Source organism: Larus michahellis, chromosome 8 (genome assembly GCF_964199755.1).
Source record: "Larus michahellis chromosome 8, bLarMic1.1, whole genome shotgun sequence".
Classification (NCBI taxonomy): domain Eukaryota; kingdom Metazoa; phylum Chordata; class Aves; order Charadriiformes; family Laridae; genus Larus; species Larus michahellis.
In genome coordinates this window covers 7751811-7773261 of record NC_133903.1, presented here as the reverse complement: position 1 = coordinate 7773261, position 21451 = coordinate 7751811, and the positions used below count along the sequence as shown (strand labels likewise).

At 41.9% G+C, this 21451-nt stretch overlaps 1 protein-coding gene across 1 annotated transcript; it reads right to left on the bottom strand.

Moving 5' to 3' along the window:
- Positions 1-1649: 1649 nt before the first annotated feature.
- LCMT1 (leucine carboxyl methyltransferase 1) lies at positions 1650-21160 on the bottom strand. The gene is made up of 11 exons (XM_074598560.1): positions 20999-21160; positions 19696-19787; positions 18969-19090; positions 17329-17405; positions 16589-16650; positions 9810-9912; positions 7823-7943; positions 6946-7047; positions 6437-6528; positions 4311-4408; positions 1650-2586 (listed from the first exon to the last, which is right to left on the bottom strand). The coding sequence occupies exons 1-11, from the start codon at positions 21094-21096 to the stop codon at positions 2564-2566; spliced, it is 990 nt and encodes a 329-aa protein (XP_074454661.1). The 5' UTR covers positions 21097-21160; the 3' UTR covers positions 1650-2563.
- Between the last annotated feature and the right edge of the window lie 291 nt (positions 21161-21451).

The following is a 21451-nucleotide window of genomic DNA, read 5'->3' as shown; positions in this document are numbered from 1 at the left end:
AACCTGCTGTTCCCACCCAGTGACTAACAGCAAAAGAGGAGAAAAAACATGCTGCAAATATAGCAGAACTGACTGAGATTCTTGAGTTGTTTCACCTTTTCTCAAGCCCCCGTCTCAGCCCAGGGAGAGACGGGTGCCATTCTGTCAGTGGCACATTAAAGTTCACAAGCCCCGTCAGCCGCCAGGCTCTGCCTCCTAAACAAAAGCAGGACAGTCCAGAGGGAGGACAAAGGCACATTCCTGTAAGGAACTTTTTCAGCTTTTATGCTCTGAATAGGGACTGCAGATACAAATCTGCACCGGCAGTTTCAAATGTAGTTTTATCCATATAATTTTGCCCTTGTGACCCTGATACTCTTGTCTTCTGGCGGTTATCAGTGAGTTGTCTTTACTCCAACCTAAAGTTCTGGATCTTTAGAGGTGAGTTTCTTGCACTGACTTTCCAAAGGAGCAGGCACCCAGAAAGCAGCTGCGTACTGGTATTCTGGTTTATGCCAGCCAAATATCTGCTCTTTCCACAGCTACACAGGTTAACTCAGGAGAAACCGTACGCTGAAGATGGGCAAGGAGGCATGACGCTTTTATCTTCTTCCAGGTCTCTGGCATAAATGCTCTGTTTAGCTAAGCAGTAAGTTTGGAGGACTCAGAGGTCTAATTAAGACAAATTCATAGATCCATGTTGAATTTAGCTCCTTGGGTTCATGTCAGGGTAAGACAGAGCAACTATGGGAATGAAAAATATTCAAAAACTCTAACAGCGTGAAACCAGAAGGCAAAACCCAGAAGCTGCAGGCCATTAAATATGGCGGGCTAATTGCCCCTGCTTCCCAAAAAGCCGAAAGGCTCATCAGCAAGTCCACCTCCCATCCTAGACAGCAGGCAACCGCCGTGAGGAACCAGCCAGTGGCAAACCCTACAGCCCCCGGTTACAGCTGCCATGCTCAAGAAGGAGCTTTGATGGTAAGGTGAAAAAATAAGAAGTACCCTTATGGTCTCCTGCATCTGCAGAGAGAAACGGTGAACACTAACACAGACACAGCTTCCCATGCCTCTTAATAGAAGAGGGGTACAGATAAGCCCAAACATCTAAAACGTGCAGGCATAAGCATACCATTGATATTGTTATCTAGGAAGCAAAGGTTATAAGCTCCTTTCATAATTGCACAGTCCATCCCTTCCCTTTGGGAGCAGAGAGTTTATGCGAACAGTTTGCAAAGACCGAGCAGAGCATTAACCAGATGTTGTATTTCTGTGCCTTGTCATTTAAGAAATCAGCTTGACACAACATTACAGGAGGTGGCCTGTAGCTATCGTCAACTAAAACTGAGAGAGGTGGGCAGTGAAGGGAAGGCCGCTTCTTTTTACCACTTCTGTTCTTCTGAAATTATGACTGTCACTTCTAAGAACTGATTACTACTTCTGGTATCTCAAAAGTCTCTTTCTTTATATCTCCAGTCCAAGCCCATGTCAACTATTTCCAAAGCAAGCAATACTTACAGTACAGAGTCACACGCAGTATAAAAATGGTTGCTTATGCTTGCAACTGCTTTAAAAAATACTCTGGGTGAGGCATTTGGTGAGAGAGGAAAAACTTAGTTGCTAGATCAGATATAAATAGGTCATTTCTAATGAGTAAGATACCAGTCAAATTATAAATACTAAACATTTATTATTTTTCTCATAGGAAGGTTGCAAGATTCAATTTCAAACAACAGGGCAAGGTCTTTTGTTGCTGTTGGGATTTTGTTTCTTTCTTTTAAGGGGAAAGAAAGAAGAATGAGAAACTGGTGTAAAAGATACTACCAGAAGCAGTGCAAATTTAGGTTAATTTCTTTCTTACCTTTACAATCCCAGAGCTGAACTGCCAAGCTTAGCCCTTCCCAGTTAAATAAAGTCTGCTTTAACATCATCCAGTTTCTTGTACACCACTGAACAAGTACCACGTCCCCCCTTCTTCTTTCACCCTTCCCCTGTAATAACATACCTACTATAGTGACAGCCTTGTAGCAATGGTAAGAGCCAGGAAAAAGCCAACATGCTGACACTTCATAAAATTTAACCTGAACAGAACGAAAATTAAAAGATTTAACCTTCATGAACAGTTGTGCACAGTGCAGGGACACCCAATAATGCAGCTCACCAGCATGGACCTTCCAGCTTCCTGTCACAAATACATTTTACATATCCACAAAAGGACAAAAGGGGGAAATCATATAATCCAAGAACGCTTCACTTTCAGTTTTAAACTAAGGAAGGCAAGCTTTTAAACAAGAATTACTGACATCTTATGAAAGTCCATCATTATATGTATCTGTGAACGGGAGGCGAGTCTTGCCTTATAACAATTGCTCACAGTGGGCACAAGAGATTCATTAAAACTACGAAAACCCAAAAAGGACAGTCGACATCAGCAGCACCCAGCGTTTCCTCTGCTGGCGCCGCTTACACAGATGCACAGGCTGAAGTTGGCACATGCAAAGTCCCATCATTTCTGTGATCTTGTCTCGAGTAGAAGGCAGCCCCCGTGGCTTCTGGGCCCACGGCTTCCCCTCCAGTAAATACATTAGAACGTGATGTTTGCAAGACCTATTTGAAAAGAAAGGGAGGCGGGAGTGAGAAACAAGCGTTTATTCTTATACTACCTGTACTACACTACTATTAGAAGAGTTAGACATAGGAAGAAGGATGCCCTGATAATATTATTTATTTTTTTTTTAAACTTTAACGTAAAGGATTTAGTGTCGGGAAAGGAAGTTAGGAAACAGGTTGATCTATACTTTTTTAACCCTTTTTTGAGTGTGATGCAGCAATTAATTTGAACAAGCCAATCTGAAGGAGCGCTGAAGTTATTCATGGCAGAAGGAACAACACAGAGGCTGCTGCTGAACTAAGGGTCTGCCCATGAAATTATAAAGTGAAAGCTGGGGAAAGTACCATTGGTGAGGGCAGCAAATTCACTCTGCATAAAGAAAGCTTGCTTTATATTACAGCATATCCATGCATTATACATTTGATTATCTCTTCTGGGATTTGTCTTTTTTGACTTCTAAGATACGCTGCATCGCTTAACCTCAGTACCCAAAACTGTCCTAACTACTTCTCTAATCACAGCAAAGAACAATGCTGAAGATCCCAGGAATACCGACTACTGTGAATAGGTGAATGAATAGGTGAACTTTTCGGCTTCAGCTCCTGTAGAAATAAGTTCTGTATTACACTCTTCCCTTTTTAGCCTTAAGAAATCAAATGGAAAAATGTGGGTTTCTGCAGCTCAAAACTGTCGAAGCTGCAGGATTCAGGTCAGCAGCCAGCCCAAGCTGGCAGCTCTGTTACAGCAGCAACAGGGTATTGAAGATCCAGCTTTACCAGCTCCATCCAATGCTTTGCTACTCAGTCTGGCTGAAATACACGCACAACTTCAGATTCACGTCTGCTAAGGCACAGCAAATAAAATTTGTTCTTGAATACTGCTTTGTCAGGAGCAAGGGAAGGGCAGAGAGGGAGAAGGGGAGGAAAAAGATAAACTGGCAGCCAGAGAAATATTCTGGAAAGACTAAAGTCCCTGAAATTGCAGACAGAAAACGAGACAAACTGTGTCTGCAACAGAGTTGTCTAATTCGGACAAATACTAGCTGTAGACATCCATCCCTTCACCCAAACCACAATTCTTTTGATTTTATTATTTCTAAAGCAGCAGCAACATACATTATGCTACATAAAGCATAAATCAAGTCTCTCTGTTTCAAAGAAATTCCAGTCTAGGAGAGACAGAACTTTAAAAACAAAAGCAACATTTAAAAGAGTTAACTTCAGCCCCCAGGAGAAAGCAGTGTGGAAAACTTACGTCTCAGATGGATGTAAATGGGGACAGTGCAGAAGACTGGGATAAGTAATACAGATTTATTTTTGTGTTTATGTTGTCAGGACACTGTGATTTCATATACTGTGTGCCCATATGGCACTTCACATGCATAGGATTTGTAAACCTTTCAATTAGCACTGATAGTATAAGACAGGCAGTTATTTAAAGTAACCCATACGGCATCTTTCAGTGTAAAAATTCTAACTTCCCTGTACTGGACAGGCTTCTTGTTGGGCAATTCAGATGCCTATACAAACCCTCAAAAGGCTGTGTAGAAACAGTCACGAGACCCCACCGGGGAGGTGTTCACAGCCCCAGCAACGACAGAGAAGCACACCCCACTCCTGCGACAGGATACTTCTACCATACACCTGGTGTACGTAGTTCCAGTCTTTCCACATAAGATTTTAATGTAAAGGGTCACCTCCTAGATGTTGGAGAACATTACCCAGATTGCTGCTGTCCTTTGAAGCCCAGCAGATGCAGTAGTGCTGCATTAGTTGTTCAAACAGCTCCTTCTCATCTAGGAATTCAAGTCCTTCTATTCTGTAGGAATAAAATGAAAATTGTGATTCAAGCTGGAGTCTCAGTACAGTTTTTGATGTACTCTTCTTCACTCCATAGGAGTGAAAACTACAGCCAGTAAGGTAGTTTACTTTTCTAGTAAATTAATACAGGTATTTGTCCATAATGAAGATACCACCACTGCTCCTAGCCTTTGTTGTCAATGTATGAAACAAGTGACCCACAAGACGTTTTCATCTTCTCATCCCCGGAATTTCATGTTCCAGGACTAACCTGTGTAACTTCTCACAAATACCAGTATTGCTCTTCAAACCCTCTTACTGCACGGATCTGGTCTTGCTAGATTTACGTAGACACAATAGTACAGCCTAAAGGAAGTACAGCTGGAAGGAGATTTATCTTTATCAAAGGGTTACAGTGAACAGTTGAAGACAGTATTTTCTCCAGACCATATTACGTCTTGGAAGAGTGATGGGTACAGACCATATTATGTCTTGGAAGAGTGATGGGTACACCAGTGCAGCTTCTAACAACTCTCTCACATGAGCTCATGATGAAGCATAAACCAAATGGTACCTATAAGACCTGAGGATTTTTTTTCCTAAAATGGTTCCTACCTAGGATTCTTAAAGTAAGATCTTTGAATATCTTCCGCCAAAACAAATGGGGAGAACTCCTCCCAAGCCGTGCTTGCTTTAAAAAGTTTAACCTGGCACATTCCTTTCCCTCACTCTAGGAGTGTTTATTTTCCATGCTAAACATTTGGAAGGGCTGCTACTGAGGATCAAAAGGGGCTGAGGGGTAAAAGTTCCTAAATACACTCACAGAACGTGCAAGCGCTGCAGAAGAACACTTTTGTAAAGATTTTTGTAAATCGAAAGCATTATTTTCCTCATTAATACCGAAGGACAGAGTTTATGTAACCCATTTCTTGGCATTTGGAACAAGTGGAAGGAGCCGAACAGACCTAAGGTAGTCAAAAATGCTGCAAAAAAAGTACATGCTACGTCTCTCCACAAGTGCCATATGGCACAATCACAGTCATCGTTCCTATTTAAACAACCTATGATTTTCAGCCTCACCTGTTCAGTTCCATGGTTTGAGAAATCCCCATATGTGAATACTTATTTTGACCAAGGTAACTTGTTCGGCTAATTCAAACTATAGTTACTGAATGACTCATAGCAATTCACACTTCATATTATATACTTAAGAAGTTACTCATTAAAAAGAGGTTCCCCCTTTTTAGCTTTTCTTTAATGCAAAAATAATTTAACAAATTCCATGCAGATTACTGACTGTTATAACAGCCTTTGGTTATACCCTCTATGTACTAAGCTCTGTCTACAGACCCAGCAGTCTAATCATGAACACGGTATGAATGGAAGATGCGTCCATCCGTTGAGACAGAGTCACCCCAGGCTGTTGGGCACACCTCTCCTCTCTCCCCTTCTTTGCTTGCACGGTACAAGAGGTCATAGCGCTAAATGACTGCCCTGCCTTGGCTCATTACCTAAATATGCTGCCAAGGAAGAAGGGAGGGAAGATCAGGACTGGCCATTTTCCACCCACTTGTAATAAAAAAGTAATCCTACCTAGGCCCACCAGACTGGAGCAAACACCTGGATGTCATCTCCCTCGGGGATGTGAAAAGTGGCTGCCTGTTCTGAGTGTATTTTAGGACTCCCCTCCACTCATCTAGTGTTGCGGAGGCTGGACGTTCACAAGTAACATCTCAGGTACTAGAAAAACTCAACACGGCATTTCTGTAGCATCTTTTGTCTGCAAATTTCTGTCATGAGATGCTTTATATCACACCCACTCTACTTCTGGCAGCAATAACCCCCTGGATCACTAATGTTGCTCCAGGCATTATCCTTAAGGCTCTGGAGAGCTTCGGACTCAGACACATCCTGTCTACCTAGCTTGCATCTGCACACAGCCTCCTCTCGCTCATACTAGGGGATCCCATGCTACATATTGACGTGAACTACCTTGGAAATGGGATCGGAAGACGACTTTTGGCCGCAAGCGAGCTATCAGTAATACCTTTTGACATCAGCCTGTGGCAAAAAGCTGTACACTTTCATCATATCAATGGCATGTGCCGTCTCCCAGCCATTTAACAGCAATCGCTCCTTCTGTAAAATAAACAAGCAGCACAGTTTTCAGAGGACTCGAGGAAAAATACCAGAGAACAGTTTTTCCCCCTCAGGATTTTGTAGGCCCTCTGCTTGACCTGTTCTTTGAAGAGCACTTATACCCTTTTCTAAGCATCTGCTAACCTCTGCACAGAGAGGACAGTGGGCTAGACAGATCCGTGCTCTGATCTGCTGCAGTTTTTGTACAAAACTAAGTGATATCGAACAACCACGGCATTGATAAAAGGAAACGACTGTAACACGGATAGGAAAGGATTTTGGTGGGTAGCAACCGCCCCACCCCAAACCTGCTTTGGTCACTGTTCTGAGCCTTACAGTGCACACACAGAGGCAGAACTCGTAGACAGGTTAATTAAGTTTAATATGAAACACACCCTGAGCTTTGCATCCCTTTACCTGAGAGTCTAAGGATCTGCAGACTTCCACTCCAGCCAGGTTACACTGTCGTCTCTGCAAGTTCTCAATCATGATCTGTCCAAACCTGTCCGTCATATTCACCTCAGGTAGAGAATGAGACAAAAGTGTTCCCCCTTCCGAAAAGAATGTAATCGCAGTGAAAAGCAGTAACTTGGTTAAACTCTCAAATTGTCGATGTCATAAAACGTACAGGATAACATTTAAGTTTCACATATTCTTACACCAGGTGTCGTCTCCCACTGCCACAACCTCCTCAGCTATCTCACATTCACAAGTTGAGTGTCAGTTTAATAGTGACAATGCCTTTGCAGGCACAGGGACTCTGCACGGGGCACTGAAAACGGACTGCTTTAAATTGTCAGCAGCTCGGTCCAGCTCTCTAGCAGTGATTTACAGCTTAGAAGATCCTGTTAATAATTCCTGGAGCCACCTAGTTCCCCCGAGGCAGCATTTTACAGAGAAGCTAAGTTCACGCTGATGTGATTTTTGCTCCACTTTGTCAGAGAACACAGAGAGGTAATTATGTAATGTTATACACTCATATCCAACATTCAGCGTCATTTCTTTTTTCCTCTGTCTTATCTAAACCAATATTCTATGGTTTTCTCCACATTTGGATTAAGCCTCAGTTCTTTTGGTTCAATATAGTCCAGCAATAGTCTTCCGGAATAGCTACATATTCTTTACAACGAGCTAACAGATCTGCAAGATGAAACACATTACTAAAGAAATTCAGCAGAAACTGCTGTCTATACAAAACGATATGGCCCACTCTTATTTTACAAGCAGAACTCCCACTTTTGAGAGTAATTTTTATGACAATAACGCAGGTCTAGAAATGCCATTTTTGTTTTACCTGCTCATAATTTATAAACATCGCCACTGGAAAAGTGCTTGCTGCCCACTTTAAAAGATTTGCAGATTGCTGCGGTGTCATGTAAACCAGCACACACTCTGCTACCAGAAGCGTTGGCAAACTATAAAACAAAAAACCAAGAGAACTATTTCCAGCAAAAGAACAAGGAAAATCTATAAAGAATTATTAGCGAGCAAGTAGTTTCACGTCCCCAAAAATTCTTAAAAGAGCTACCCTTTTTATGAACTAGACATTTAAGGCTGAATGAAATCGCTTCATCAAGTTGACTAGAACCTGGTTTTCTGGCAGTCGACAGGGGACTCCCATGGTTACAAAACAAGAGATATTAGGAAACAATCTCCCCTAAGTCAGCCATACCATGAACACAGAAGAACGTTTATTCTGCAAGTCTTCTCGGAACTGTCATAGTGTGAACTGAAGTGCACATTAAAATTCATTTTGCAGAAGAATTGTACCCTATATACACAATCCGCAGTCTTTTAGAGATCAGCAAAATTAGGAACAAAATGCAAATTGAAAAAAAATGTTTCCTCTTTAAAAAAGTTCCAAGAATTTTAATTAGACAAATTTGTTCAAGATCTGTAAAACGAGCTTCACATGTCATTATCTAACAAAATGCAATCTATAGGTTGCACATGGCCTCTTCCCCCTCCATCCACAAAAAACCCAAAATAGACATTGACACGAGTGATTTTCCTTAGAATTAAGGAGTTTTAATTGCTAGAATGAACAGGAAAAAGAAAAGTCACTAGAAGCAGGAGAAATTCACAAGGAGCAGCAATGTAGGCAAGCAAGGCAAGATTTCAGAAGATGGAAGTGTAAAGATTTAAATGGCAATTTGATGCATTCTGCTTACCCATATGCTCTCTCCTACCCAGCCAGATAGCCGCTATTTATATATCTTATATTTGAAAGGTATGTCCATCATCCACTCTAAAAACTTAAATCCTGCCCCCTCCAGAAGCCTAACACTTGAACAATAAAATCCCAGATATTAGCTCCAAGAGTTAAGTTCTCAAAGGCCTCCACAGTAATCACTTTACCAAAAGGCCTAGGGAACAATAGAGCTTTAAGAAGAGACAATAGAAAATAATTACAAAGATAAAACTCGGAAATAATTTACCATTGACAGAATTATGCTTCATTTTACCAGCTAAGCTCCCAGAAACCTGGACTCATATAGCCATTACAGTAGGGGTGAACGATGTTCACTGATGTGGGTACTGCCCATCAGTCAGCATTAAAACTAAATGCAACTGAACTAACTCCTAAAAAAAGCAATTTATGACATTTTGATACATCTCTAGTTTAGATATTTCCCTTGAATAACTTACAATTCTATGAATTAAATTCCAACCAAATCTAAGCAAGGGGTAACTCTTTTAGAAATCTCTAAAAGAGTTAAATTCACGAAGTAGAGAAAGAAAACTCATGTGAGCTCTGAGGCAGAAAATGGCTGCTGTGGGAACGCATCCCCCCCAGGGCAAGGGATGGGGGCGGAAAGCAAGGAGGAATCGCAGCTGCCTGCCCTGCTACAAGAGCTTTAACTCGTGCGAAAGGATCACATACCCCAAAGAGAACCAATCACCAGAAACACATTCACAGAAAGCCAGACTTCATTCCCTCCGGCGTTTCAAGAACAAGAAGCAAATAGTTCTGTAATGTTTGATCTTCTCAGGAATAGGACGAAAGCGCAGTTTGCAGAATAGGCGATGCAAGGAACAACCTTGCTTCAGCCTTGGAACTACCAAGCGGTGACAGCAGTGCCAGCCTGCTCGGCGCAGGGAGGCTGCATGAGGTGTCTGAACAATTCCTTCTGCTCCAAGGGCTCAGGAAAAGGTAACCATGGAAATAGCATAATGAGCACTGGGTGCAGATACCGTATGCCCGAGCCTGACTTTACTCTCACCAGTATGCTTCCACAAGCCCTCATTAAAAAAAATAAAAAATAAAAAAAAAATCTTACTGTGTATCCAGGTTATGTTTCTTTAGCTTTTCCTCCAGATCTGATGAGAACCGGAGATCTGCTCCTACTAAGGAATATCGACTGGAGTCTAGGCTGTGAGAATCTGCAAGTTTAAAATTGAGAGACTAACGGTTACAAATAAGAGGGATGCTGAAATTATAACTTAAACAAAAATACATGGGGACATATGAATTTTAAGTCAAAGGTTGTTCTGTTATACCTAACAATTAACTGCAAACTCTTCTTTTTAAAACATTAATTCCCCTTATACCTGACTGCTGTGGTTTACAGGTGGTGATATATTAACATCAGACTCCGCAACAAGCCTAATCTTTCACTCTGCAGCCACTCTAATGCAGATAGGTTATCCCATCCGTTACCATGGTTTCAAGGAATGCAGAGAGAAGAAAAAATGCAAAGATTAAAGGCAGGGTTTTTCTCTTTTGTTTATAGAGTCTTTTTAGATAACCCAATGTATGTACATAAGTACATGAAAAAATACATCCATTTCTGAAAAACTAACTTAAGAGTAACAGTGTTCCAAATATTAACAATACATATAGCCATACAAATTAACAATACATATAGCTATATAATATATATGCGTGTGTGTACATATATATGTGACACAGATTTAGGGACCAAAAAAAGTTATCATTTAGCCTTTTCGTATGATCTAGCAATGGTATTTGGGCATGGAGTCAAATTAGAAAAAGTATTCCAAGGAACAAATTCTCACCCTGGGATAGAACAGGCAGCAAGCTCCTGTAAACGCTTTCCAACATGAAGGAGGAACTAATACTAAAGTCAAAAGACCCTCTTCCATACTAGCAAAAACTGTAAGGAAGCCAGCAGCAACAACAGCATCTTGCTATCAATAATTCTGACAACCAGTTGCAATCAATTCCACCAGATGAGCCCAGTCCCCATAGAAAGCCCTTTACAACTTTACAAGTGCAGTATCAAACCCACTTAAAGACTTAAAAGTTCTGTGGGAATCCATCAGGTTGCTCTTTTGCGCTTTAGCTTTACTCCAGTGAAGTCATTAGGACAGAATAGCACATAATTTTCCCCTCTTACCATATGAGTGCGAGGGAGCAAGCAGTAAAATAAGTAAAAACAGTGGGGAAAAAAAACCAAACAACCCAACCCCAGAGTGAGAGTTTAAAGTGGCCTCGTAATGGCCAGTCACTATCTGTCTGCCCGAGCAAGCTCTGGCACAGCTCCATTCGGAATCCTGCTGAGGACAGACACGGCTTCTACACGGTAAAATGGGAGCAAACGTCAAGAGCCAGGTGAAGAGGGAAAGAGAAGCCAAGTGGCTGAAGAGACAGGATGAAAGGGTTTTTTCCATTTCAGGAAGGGGGGGAAAAAAAAAAAAAAGGCAATCTATTAAATAAGTAGCGCTTCAAACATTCTGGAATATGTATCTCCATTTAGTTTTCTAGTGACCAACTGTTTGAAAACGGCACGAGCGACAACAGCTGTCTTTGTAGCAGTATTTCTGATCAGATAGAGAAACCAGAACACTTCATATAGAGAGTTACAGGGGAGAAAAAAAAAAAAAAAAAGTTGTGCGGCAAATGATTCAACATTTTGAGTCAAGGCTTTTTTCCATGTGCATGTTCTGTAATAGCTTTACTACTTCCCACACCCTTCTATTTAAGTTATGATATCAAGGCCATGATAATGGCATCAAGAAAAGCCACACAGAAAAACGCACCACACAGAGGAAAGTATTTATACAGCGATTGGTTTGCTGTCCGGAGATACAGCACCGTAAGCGTCAGTCACCACAATTAGTATGAAATTAATGCAATCTTCTTGTCCAGCTTCATTGACTTGGACATACTGCTATGTTAATTATAACCAGAAATAAACTACAAAAGTTTTTTTAAGTGATACAGTAACGGAAGCAGTACAAAAACTTCAGAGGCGGAAGTAAATGTCTCTTGCTCACATCATGTTGATTCAAGCATTTTTACTAGCAAAGAGCAGGAAAGGGCAAAACCTCTCAAACTCCAGGTTAGAAAACTGTCCTTCAAAAAACGGTTCAAATTTCAGCAATCAAAATGACTAACGTCGGTGTTAATAAGCCTGTATACACACGAACAAACCCCACAGAGTTGCTGTTATGCCTTAAGACGGCGGGAGCGGGGATGGCCAAAGGCAGCGGCCTAGGTGACCAGTATGGTTAGTTTTGGAGATGTGGGTTGGGGACAAGTGAAAATAAACAGCCACATAGGCGTAGCCTGGGTATGCCAAGTTATCTATTGGAGAAAAACCCAAACACCAAACTAGAACAGGTTTCTTTAAGGGTGATTTGGCTCAGTGGAAATATTCTTTAAACCCTAAAGCCAAGAATACTTAATGCCTTAATACAGGACTCCTTGCTGCAGGAACTTTTAAAAGGCCGAGAAAGCTGATGAGGAATGGGTTGTCTCTTCAAAAGCCTTTTACTCCAAACGCAATCACTTGACTTCCATTTCCAGTATCGGGGCCGTCTGGTTCTCCCTTCTTTGGTCCATTCAAACAGAATGTACTTGCTCCTCCACACGTTTTCCTGCCAACTTCCCTCGACTCTCCATTGATGGTTGTTGGCAAACACAACCACAGATAGTACCGAGGCAGAGCCGCACGCGCATTATACACAAGCTGATACAATTGCTAAAAATTGTATGCTTTAAACATATCTGAAAGCACGTCAGTAGATATCGCCATAATTCGTATATTTCAACGTTTATGATCAGTACTTTTCTTTTGAAGGAAATCTTAGGGAAAAATATGAAATCTACACTAGCCAATTTTAAAATTCAAAAAGAGAGGGAAAAGGAAAAAAAAAAGGCAAGAGAAAAGAGTTTAAGCAAAGCCTCTTCCAAACTTTCTTGTAAGATTTTCTGCTAGCTTCCACCTTTGGCCTATGCATGGCATTAAAAAAGTCATTTTACATATAAAGTCAAAGGGATGAAGAGATCATACTTAACTAGGCAAACAACCTCTAGATTTTAAAAATCAGACTGACAACTGCACCATCGCCTCACACTGAGGTAAGAGACACTCAGTTATTGCATAATGCAACGGAGAACATTTTGTTCTGGTCATCCCACTTGTACGTGTATTTTCCACAACTTTTGGCATAGAAGTCACAATACAAGTATTTCAAATTTAGACATCATCACAGAAACCGAACAGTAGCCGGAGTTGCTTATATTTGCCTTTTGACCTCACTGCAATAATTTTTTTCTTCACCGAAACATTCCACCAGCACGTAAACGCTCTGGTTTATGGTGGCCCTAAGGCTCTCACCCGCTACCTCCAGCCCTCTGCTGAAGCAGCGTTATAGAAGCACAGGTGCACAAAGCGCAGTGTTTCCCCTGCTACAAGAATTCAGCGTTTTCTTTTTTCGCTCTCTTCTCAGATTAGTGAAACAACTTCCTGGAGGTTTTCCAAGAGATAGCAGGCAGGATACTATTGACTCAAACGGATTTTATTAGGATTTTCATCCTAAGGTATCTTTGGCATCTTTACAAACCAGCCCATACAACCTATTCTGCCGGCTCAAAGGCGTGATGTAGTATTGGTCTCGCTCGGGTTGTTTAACTACAACATCAGAACAGGGGACGTGTCAAAACACAAAGAAATTTAATTTGTCTTGCAAGCGCAGGATCATCCCCGACACAAGGCATGCAGGTCACCAAGACAGCAACACTCCTGACGTCTGCCTTGGATCACAAGCAAGTTCGGAAACGTAAGGAAAAAGACGTGAAAACAACCAAGTCCCAAAGCTGGACTAGACAGGGCCTGAAAGTGTATGAGCGGCACTGAAAGGTAATAGTTCACTGAAGTGTAATTTGCACTCGCAGGGTAGCAAAGGTGGGGCACTAACTTCCTAACACCAGCAAGTGCATCATAAACCAGATAGTGCCACTGAACTTTGAAAACAATTTAACCTGATATTGCCACAGCAATGTCAAATTACTGCACAAATTCACGGCTTTCCCCTGGAGATCTAACATTCCCTAGGAAACGACAAAGCTGTTCAATGACGAGTGTCATCTTGCTGCATTCAAGGGCAGAGGCCACAAATATCTATACTTGAATCACAAGCCATGCTGTCATTGCTTTGTATAAAGTGCAAGGAGAAAGCAGATGTTGCCCTGAAGCCGATAAAGTTGTCTATTAGCACTAGTTACATGAAATGAAAACATTCAGTGTGAGAAGAAGAGCAGTAAGAGAACAAGAGTCATGTGAATCGATATTACAACAACCCAAAAAATCAAATTCCAAAGCATATAAGCAAATTATTCCTGGTATACATGAGACAGCAGCGTGGAACTGATTTGGGGGGGACAGGATGGGACAACCTTCCACCACAAGATTCTAAAATCCTAATCCGTATCTTCACATGGAAAACTCACAAAAATGCTGCTTCATTATGCCCCACTACAATCCCTATGCCAGGTGGTATTCCCGGAATATTGCATTAGTCTAACAGCTGTATCAGGTGAGACCAAAGGAGCCCCTAGTATGGTATCCCGCCTCGCACAGATGCCAACAGCTACCTAGGGAAAAGGCAAAGAGAGGGCAAATACATACTACTACTAATACTAGCATCTATGTTGTTTCCCATCTTTTTTCTAAGAATGCTTAAATTTGATTTGGATTTCTGGACCATTACTGTGCCAATTTTTTAATATATCTATATATTATAATACCCAGATCTTGTACGCAGGCAGCAATGATCAGCCAGAAGCCTATCATTGACATGTGAGGCACACGCTACTTTTTCTCCCCACGTGCATCACTTTACCACTCTGAAGAGTGTGGACTTGCCAACAAGCTGCCACTTACTAGTCACTCTATTTTCCCAATCATTTCTTAGTGTTGAACAACAATATATCCTTAAGCACAAATCTCCATCTCCCTCCATAATGAAAATTAGCAACATACGCCTGCCCTCCATACCCAGCTGTTTATCCATATGAGAACCGTTCCTTCCCCCAACAACAACCACGCAATTTCTTTGGCAAACTTTGTGAAGGGACACTGTCAAAACACATTTTTTAAATTCAAGCACTGTATTAATTGGATGTCCTTTTCCAGTATACCTGTTGACTCCTATGAGAACTCCAATAGGTTTGTGAGGTATAAGTTACCTTTACAAAAGCCATACTGACTCTTTCTCAACAAATTATATTATCCCTTTGTTCCACTAAGTCTGTCTGTTAGAGTTTCTACTAATTTGATGTAGGACTAACATTAGACCTACTGGCTCGTAGTTCCCTGGATTTCTCCTGGAGCTCATCTGAGTCACAGCCACCACCTTCCAGTTCTCAGGTACTAAGACAGTTTTAAAATGAGAGGGCATACACCACTTAGTAGCTGAGCGAGTTCATTGTCAAGTTCCCTCAGATCTGTAAGAAGTCTCTATTCATCTGACTGCTTGATTTGCCTGCTTAGTCCACAGCCTCTTCTGATGGCAATTCCACATGAAGCACTGCCATCAATATGTCCTTAAATGAGAGTTCCCACACGAATTTCTGCCAAACTGACCCGTGGTTAACGAGTGCCAGTTCAAACTGGGGTGCCACAATAGACTTCCACCATCTCCAAATACCTGGACCTTATGCTACAACCCAAAGAGCGCAGTGCAGCAGAGCCTACATCAGCCAGGTTACAGTAAAATGGCTACTCTAAAATATTTAAAATGCAGCACTTAGAACAAAAGAAACAGCTTTAGAGAAATAAAATGACACCTAAAACGTTGTCAAGTTAAGACCCTTCAGACCCTCTAATACGCAGCAACAAAATGTGCATAATATGCATAAACATACACAATCAAATCAACGTGTGGCAGTACTCTGATCCGAGTTAAAGCACTAAAAGAGCCTTGGGCTGAAGCACCCACACCTTGCCATTGGCAGCACGAAGACAACTCCTCACTCTTGCTCCTCTTCCTCACTCTTTGGAGGCCCCTTTGAAGCCCTCCAGAGCCTCAGCTAGAATCGTGCTTATTAAAAGCACCCGTACATGTAATCACACCAGGGAACACAAAACACTGCTAGCTCTGGTTTAGAGTCACATCTGAGAACACAAATTAGTTGGTATCGTAGATGCAGATAATTACTGTTCCTCGGAAAGGGTCCAAAGCACCTACTATAGTGCAGTATCTGCTATTCAGGCACAGAAAACATTACTCAACAGAACCCAGTTTTTTTCCCCACAAATAAAGAGGTTTTCAAGCTACAGTCCTGACACAAACATAGCTATAAGCCAAGACAGTACAACCACACGACACCACCTGAATCTAATATCCTCTTAATACTAACAAATGGCACTGGATCCTGCAAATGGGCTTTGCAGGCTGTATTTCTTCCGTGAAGACTCCGCTAAACGTAAAGACTTGTGCTTTTAACAAGACAGAAAGAAGAGAGAGAAAAGCACTCAATAGCTATTTTTATCCAGTGCATATGACTATCAGTAGCATTCTTCCTTTTCTGAGAACGAAAACGTAACTTAAGCTACATACGAGAGAAAAAGAAAAAAACCCAACAACTTTCTGGCAGAATAAAACCACTTCAAGAGAAGACATTTCTAACATGACACAGAACAAATGGGCAGGAGTCTGTAAGAGAAGAAAAAAGCCTCTTTTTCCTCCCAATTCTCTGTCCAAACAGCATTTCAAACATTAAAAGCCTGCCCACATAGCAGAACAAAATGATCAGAAAAGTTTTAAAAGTGCTGCAGTACATCGCTGACTTATTTTTAAGATGACTCACCTATTAGAAGAGAGTCCCCTGAATGGGATTCCATAATTGGTTTTGACAGGGGAGGTTTTGATCTGTGGGAAGAAGGAAGAAGCGTTTCTGAGCAGTTAAGCTTGTTTAACAGTGTGCTTACAGTTTTCTTTTTTTTTTTAACATACATATATATATATATATCTCTCCACACGTGTGTGTATTAAAAACAGACAAGAGAATACCTCTGCCCTCTGCTGGAAATAAAAACGTTTGCAAGTTAGACTTATTACTAAGTTTTATCCCCAATGAGCCTTAAGTTTTGGGGGAATCTTTCAAGAAAAATCCAGACACTCTCTTCAGGTATCCTCTATAAGCCTCAATGTGTTAATTCAAACAGAATATTCACGTGTAGTACCAGCTATCCTACCTCGCTAACCAAACATACAAGTCTGGGAATTTATTACTGTCTTCAACAGTAAGAGAAGACGACTTCATCGCCTCTCATCATCATCGTGAGGCTTCCCCTGCCCATTATATTTTACATAATTAAGAGTAAGTCTGCTTGCCTCCCTAAAGCTTCCACGTATCAACTTCTCCAATTTGGGACAGTGGCTGCACAGTCCCATACATGACTTGCCTGCACAATGAAACCTTTATTCTAAATCCTAGCGCGTAAAGAGTTTCTCAGAAGAGAGATGAAATAACCGTAGCTTGCAATTCATGACGTTTTGCTGAATTACATTCAGTTTCACATAGCTACACATAAGCGCTATACTTACTTGATATTATGTATTTTTCTTGCAACTATCATCGGAAAATCCACTTCAAAATATTTTCTAGGGAGAAGATTTTCATCCTGAGAATTGGAGTAAGACTCTAGAATTAGGGACGTTCAAGTTTCACATGCACATGACAAGAAGATAAAACCTTAAGTCCTAAACAGTTTTGTGTTAGTTTACATTGGCATTTGTAACATCAGCATAACTTAATGTCCCACTGCTTAAAAAATAAACCAAAATAACAAAAGCAGTTGAGAGACATTAGAATGTTCTCTAAGCATTAGGGAAATTCTTCAACATTTTATGTAATACAGCAGTTCTAGACACTAGATCACCAAAACTTATATTCCAACAACACATTATCAGGATCTAGAAGGGCACAACAACAGGGAACTATTACGACATTTACAATGCATCTTCAGTATATTCTTCTACGAAGGGAATCAGGAACGTTCTGTGCAGGTTAACACAGAAAGTGACCATATTCCACAATCCGTCTTCAAACTGAGAGCCAGATCACAAGTGCATCAGTGTTCCTCTACTACAAAAAAAGGGGAAAACTTCTTCACTTCATGTTGCCACTATTTGACACCCTGACAGATAAGCTGTACTAAGTTTCTCCCTATGCAGCAATCCTTTTGTGATGGATATATGCTGCTAGTTATAGCTTGTCAACCTCATGAATTTCTGAACAGTAGATTAAATCAGTAGTCAGAACACTGAAGCACTTGGTCAACTGGGTCCCATCTTCTCTATGTTAATTAAACCACACCTGCTCTTCACAAGGAGAAAGAATTGGAGTTACAGGCCCCACTTTAGTTATTAAAATCACTGTTAACAGGAAAGCTAATAAAAACGCGTATCGACAAATTTCATGGGAACATAGATAAGAAAAGCTTTACATGTTAGAGGAAATTCATTATTTTAGAGGTGGACTTGGCAGTGGTAGGTTAATGGTTGGACTCAATGATCTTAAAGGTCTTCTCCAACCTAAACAATACTACGATTCCATGAATTGTGACCAAGCAAAATGTGACTGGCCTCCTTGGGCTTTCTTCCAGAAACCAAATTTACAAATGTAAACGCTAATGAGAAGACAAGATGACTTAGAGGTGCGTTCACTCAGAATGGTACTATCATATAACATCTGAATAATCTACATTTTTGTGAATGACACATGTGCATACAGACAGACATATATATTTACATATATAAACTCACATTTACATAAATAATTCAGAAACATGTAAATAGTGCCTGTACAATTCTGTACTTTGGTCCCTTATTCCTATTTTAATATAGGATAAAAAAGTGAAATCTTAAGGCTTAAAGCAGATAGCAAAATGTGGAGTTCAAGCTCTGTTCTTGAAAGCCCACTAGAGGTCAGCTTCATGTCACACTCTTTTTGGTAAAAGCCAGTGAAAACAGGAGCCCCTCCTGGGCACTGAGGTTTAAAGGTACCTAAAATAATTCCAAGCAAGCTGAGAACTGAGGCAGAGCAGCCAGGGCAGTCGGCCTCGCTGCACCCCGCCACCTTCCGCTCCAGAATGCGGGACCGACAAGCCCTCACAGAAAAGCGCTTCAAACGGCCACACAAATCTTTGTCTTCAGCCAAGTCTGTTACTCTCAGCTATCGTTACCTTTAATCTCCAGAACAGGGTATCCATGCCAGCACCAAGATTAACAATTTGACAGTTGCATTCTGTCTTCTTTAGAAAAGCTTGAATCAGATAACTGACTCCATGAACACGAGCATAATAGCCTGTTAACAAAAAAAAAAGATTGTTTTCAAATATTACTTTAATATAATACTTGTTGTTTAACACTCAGTAAGATTTTTAGGTAGTCTATTTAAAAGACGGTGTGTCTTAGGAAGAATAGTGCATTCTTTTTAAGTTACCTAAGGGGTTTTCGGGTTGTTTTTATTACTAATGAAATCTGATGCACTGATAACAGGACTCCTTGGCTAAATAAAAGTATTAGTCAAATTTCACCTCAGACTGAACAGAATAACTCTAACTAGTGTGCACGCTTTTGCAGGGACCAGAGCAAACACACCCTGCTGTCTTGGGTCAAATCAACATTTCTGATTACTCTGTAGAGATTACTGCAAGCTGAGACACACAGAGACATTCCATTCAGAATAAGAAAGCAAAGGAAAAGAGTTTTGATTTAAAGAATAATACTTAAAAGATCGGCTACAGTACGGAATTATTACTGTGAAGAAAACTTGACTCATTCCTTTACATATTTCCTACAGTTCATATTACCTAGAGGTTTTATATAGAGAGGTTTTGCCAGGTGCTCTTCAAGACCAGTTAAGAACACTTTCACACTGCCATCATTCAAGTTCACACACCAACTTACCTCTATTGATTTCAGGTGCTTTTCTCTCTTTGGCTTGTCTCACAAAATACTGGATGTAAGGGTCCTTCCAGTAGCCAACACTTACAGCAAACCTGCCCAGCAGAGGGGAAAAAAATAAGAGAATTATGAAATAAGACAACTTTTACCCTAAAATATTACTACTCTAAAGTTTATTTTAAAAGATACACAGGCTGAAAAGGTCACTCTCTGACCTGGGTGTGTACACGCAGACAAGGTTTAAAAACCCTGCTGAATTCTCAGAACCATTTCGATTAAGAAGTTACATAAAGTCTAGTAAAAAAATATTGGCTCTTGTCATATTAAACAAGCATCTTTTTAATGGCCTCGGCACTATTTGATGAACTTTTGCAAGCAAATACCCTAATCTCAAATATTTCCTCCTTGAGGACCCAGTAAAGAGGAATTGCTTGTCTAAAGTTCCTCAGACCGCAGACAAAGCATTCCTTACTTCTATACATCATTATCCTATGAGTTGTTTGCACTTATTCCAGAGCTTCTACATATCACTTCAGGGCAGACAACAGTGCTGTTCTATTCTAATAGAGTTTCCTAATTTTACAACCAATTTGAAAAGGTAAACTCTCAAAAACAAACCAAACCACCCCAATAACTTGCTGCAGTAACAAAAGATAGAACAAAAAGCCAGCAATAACAGAAAGTAAATTCACGCCCATGCCCAACAGGGCAAAAGAACCTCATCGCCCTCCCAGCACCCATCCTCCCGAGGGGGTGAGTAAAAAATTCTGAAAAATATTAAGATGGCTTTTTTTCCTCAGACACCCAACATTACTGAAATTGCAGTAAGTATATTTCTAACTATCGCAGTTTTGTAAACAAACACTTGATTTGACAATTAGGCAGGTGTTTAATAACAGGACCGGGAAAATTTATGGCAAAGCTGAGGACTAAAGCGGTGGGTCCGAGGGAAAAGCACCTTCAGAGCAAACACTCGCCCTGTCCCAGGGGAGCTCCAACCCTGTTTTGAAGTTTATTCCCGCACATAGAGATGAGTTTTCTATAGACTGTACAGCGTGGGGTGCGCTCCCCGGGCCAGCCGGCCCCTGCAGCCGCTCGGGCCCCGGTGCGGATAAAGGACACCGGCCCCGCCGGCACCGGGGAAAGGATAGGGCTCTCTCCCCTCTCCTCCAGCCCGGCTTCCCAGGAGCCGGCCCGTTCTTCGCCACCTCCCCGCCCGCCCTCATCCCCGCCAGCACCGCGGCCCGCTGGGGGGAGACTCCGGAGGAGCCCGCCCCGCCGCTCCCCCCGCACCAGGCACCGCTACCGTTTGCAGACAGACGCGTCCTCGCACGTCCCCCGCACCGCCTCGTCTGCCTCGTCGAGGCCGGTGGCGGAGACCGGTTCGCGGGCGGCGGCCGCCATGGAGTGCGCCAGGCTCGGCCGCCCGCCGCTGCCGCCACCACCCCTGCGGCCCCGCCCCCCACCGCTCCTCATTGGCCAGCCTCCTCCAGGCGACCCGCCAGTGATTGATCCAGGGCCTCGTCCATTCCCACAGCGCCCAATGAGAGAGCGCGGGCTATATCGCCCCGCCCAGGAAACGGTGGCAATGCCGCAAGGGAAGCTGGGAGCGGTAGTCTTGGGGGACGTCTAGGGATAAAGGTGTGGGATGGGGGTGTGTCCCGGGGGCTGCCCGCTCCAAGAGGGGTGACCCCCGCGAACCGGGCCCAGCCCAGCTGCCGCACCTCAGGGAACAGCGCCCTGCGCTCTCCTCACTGCG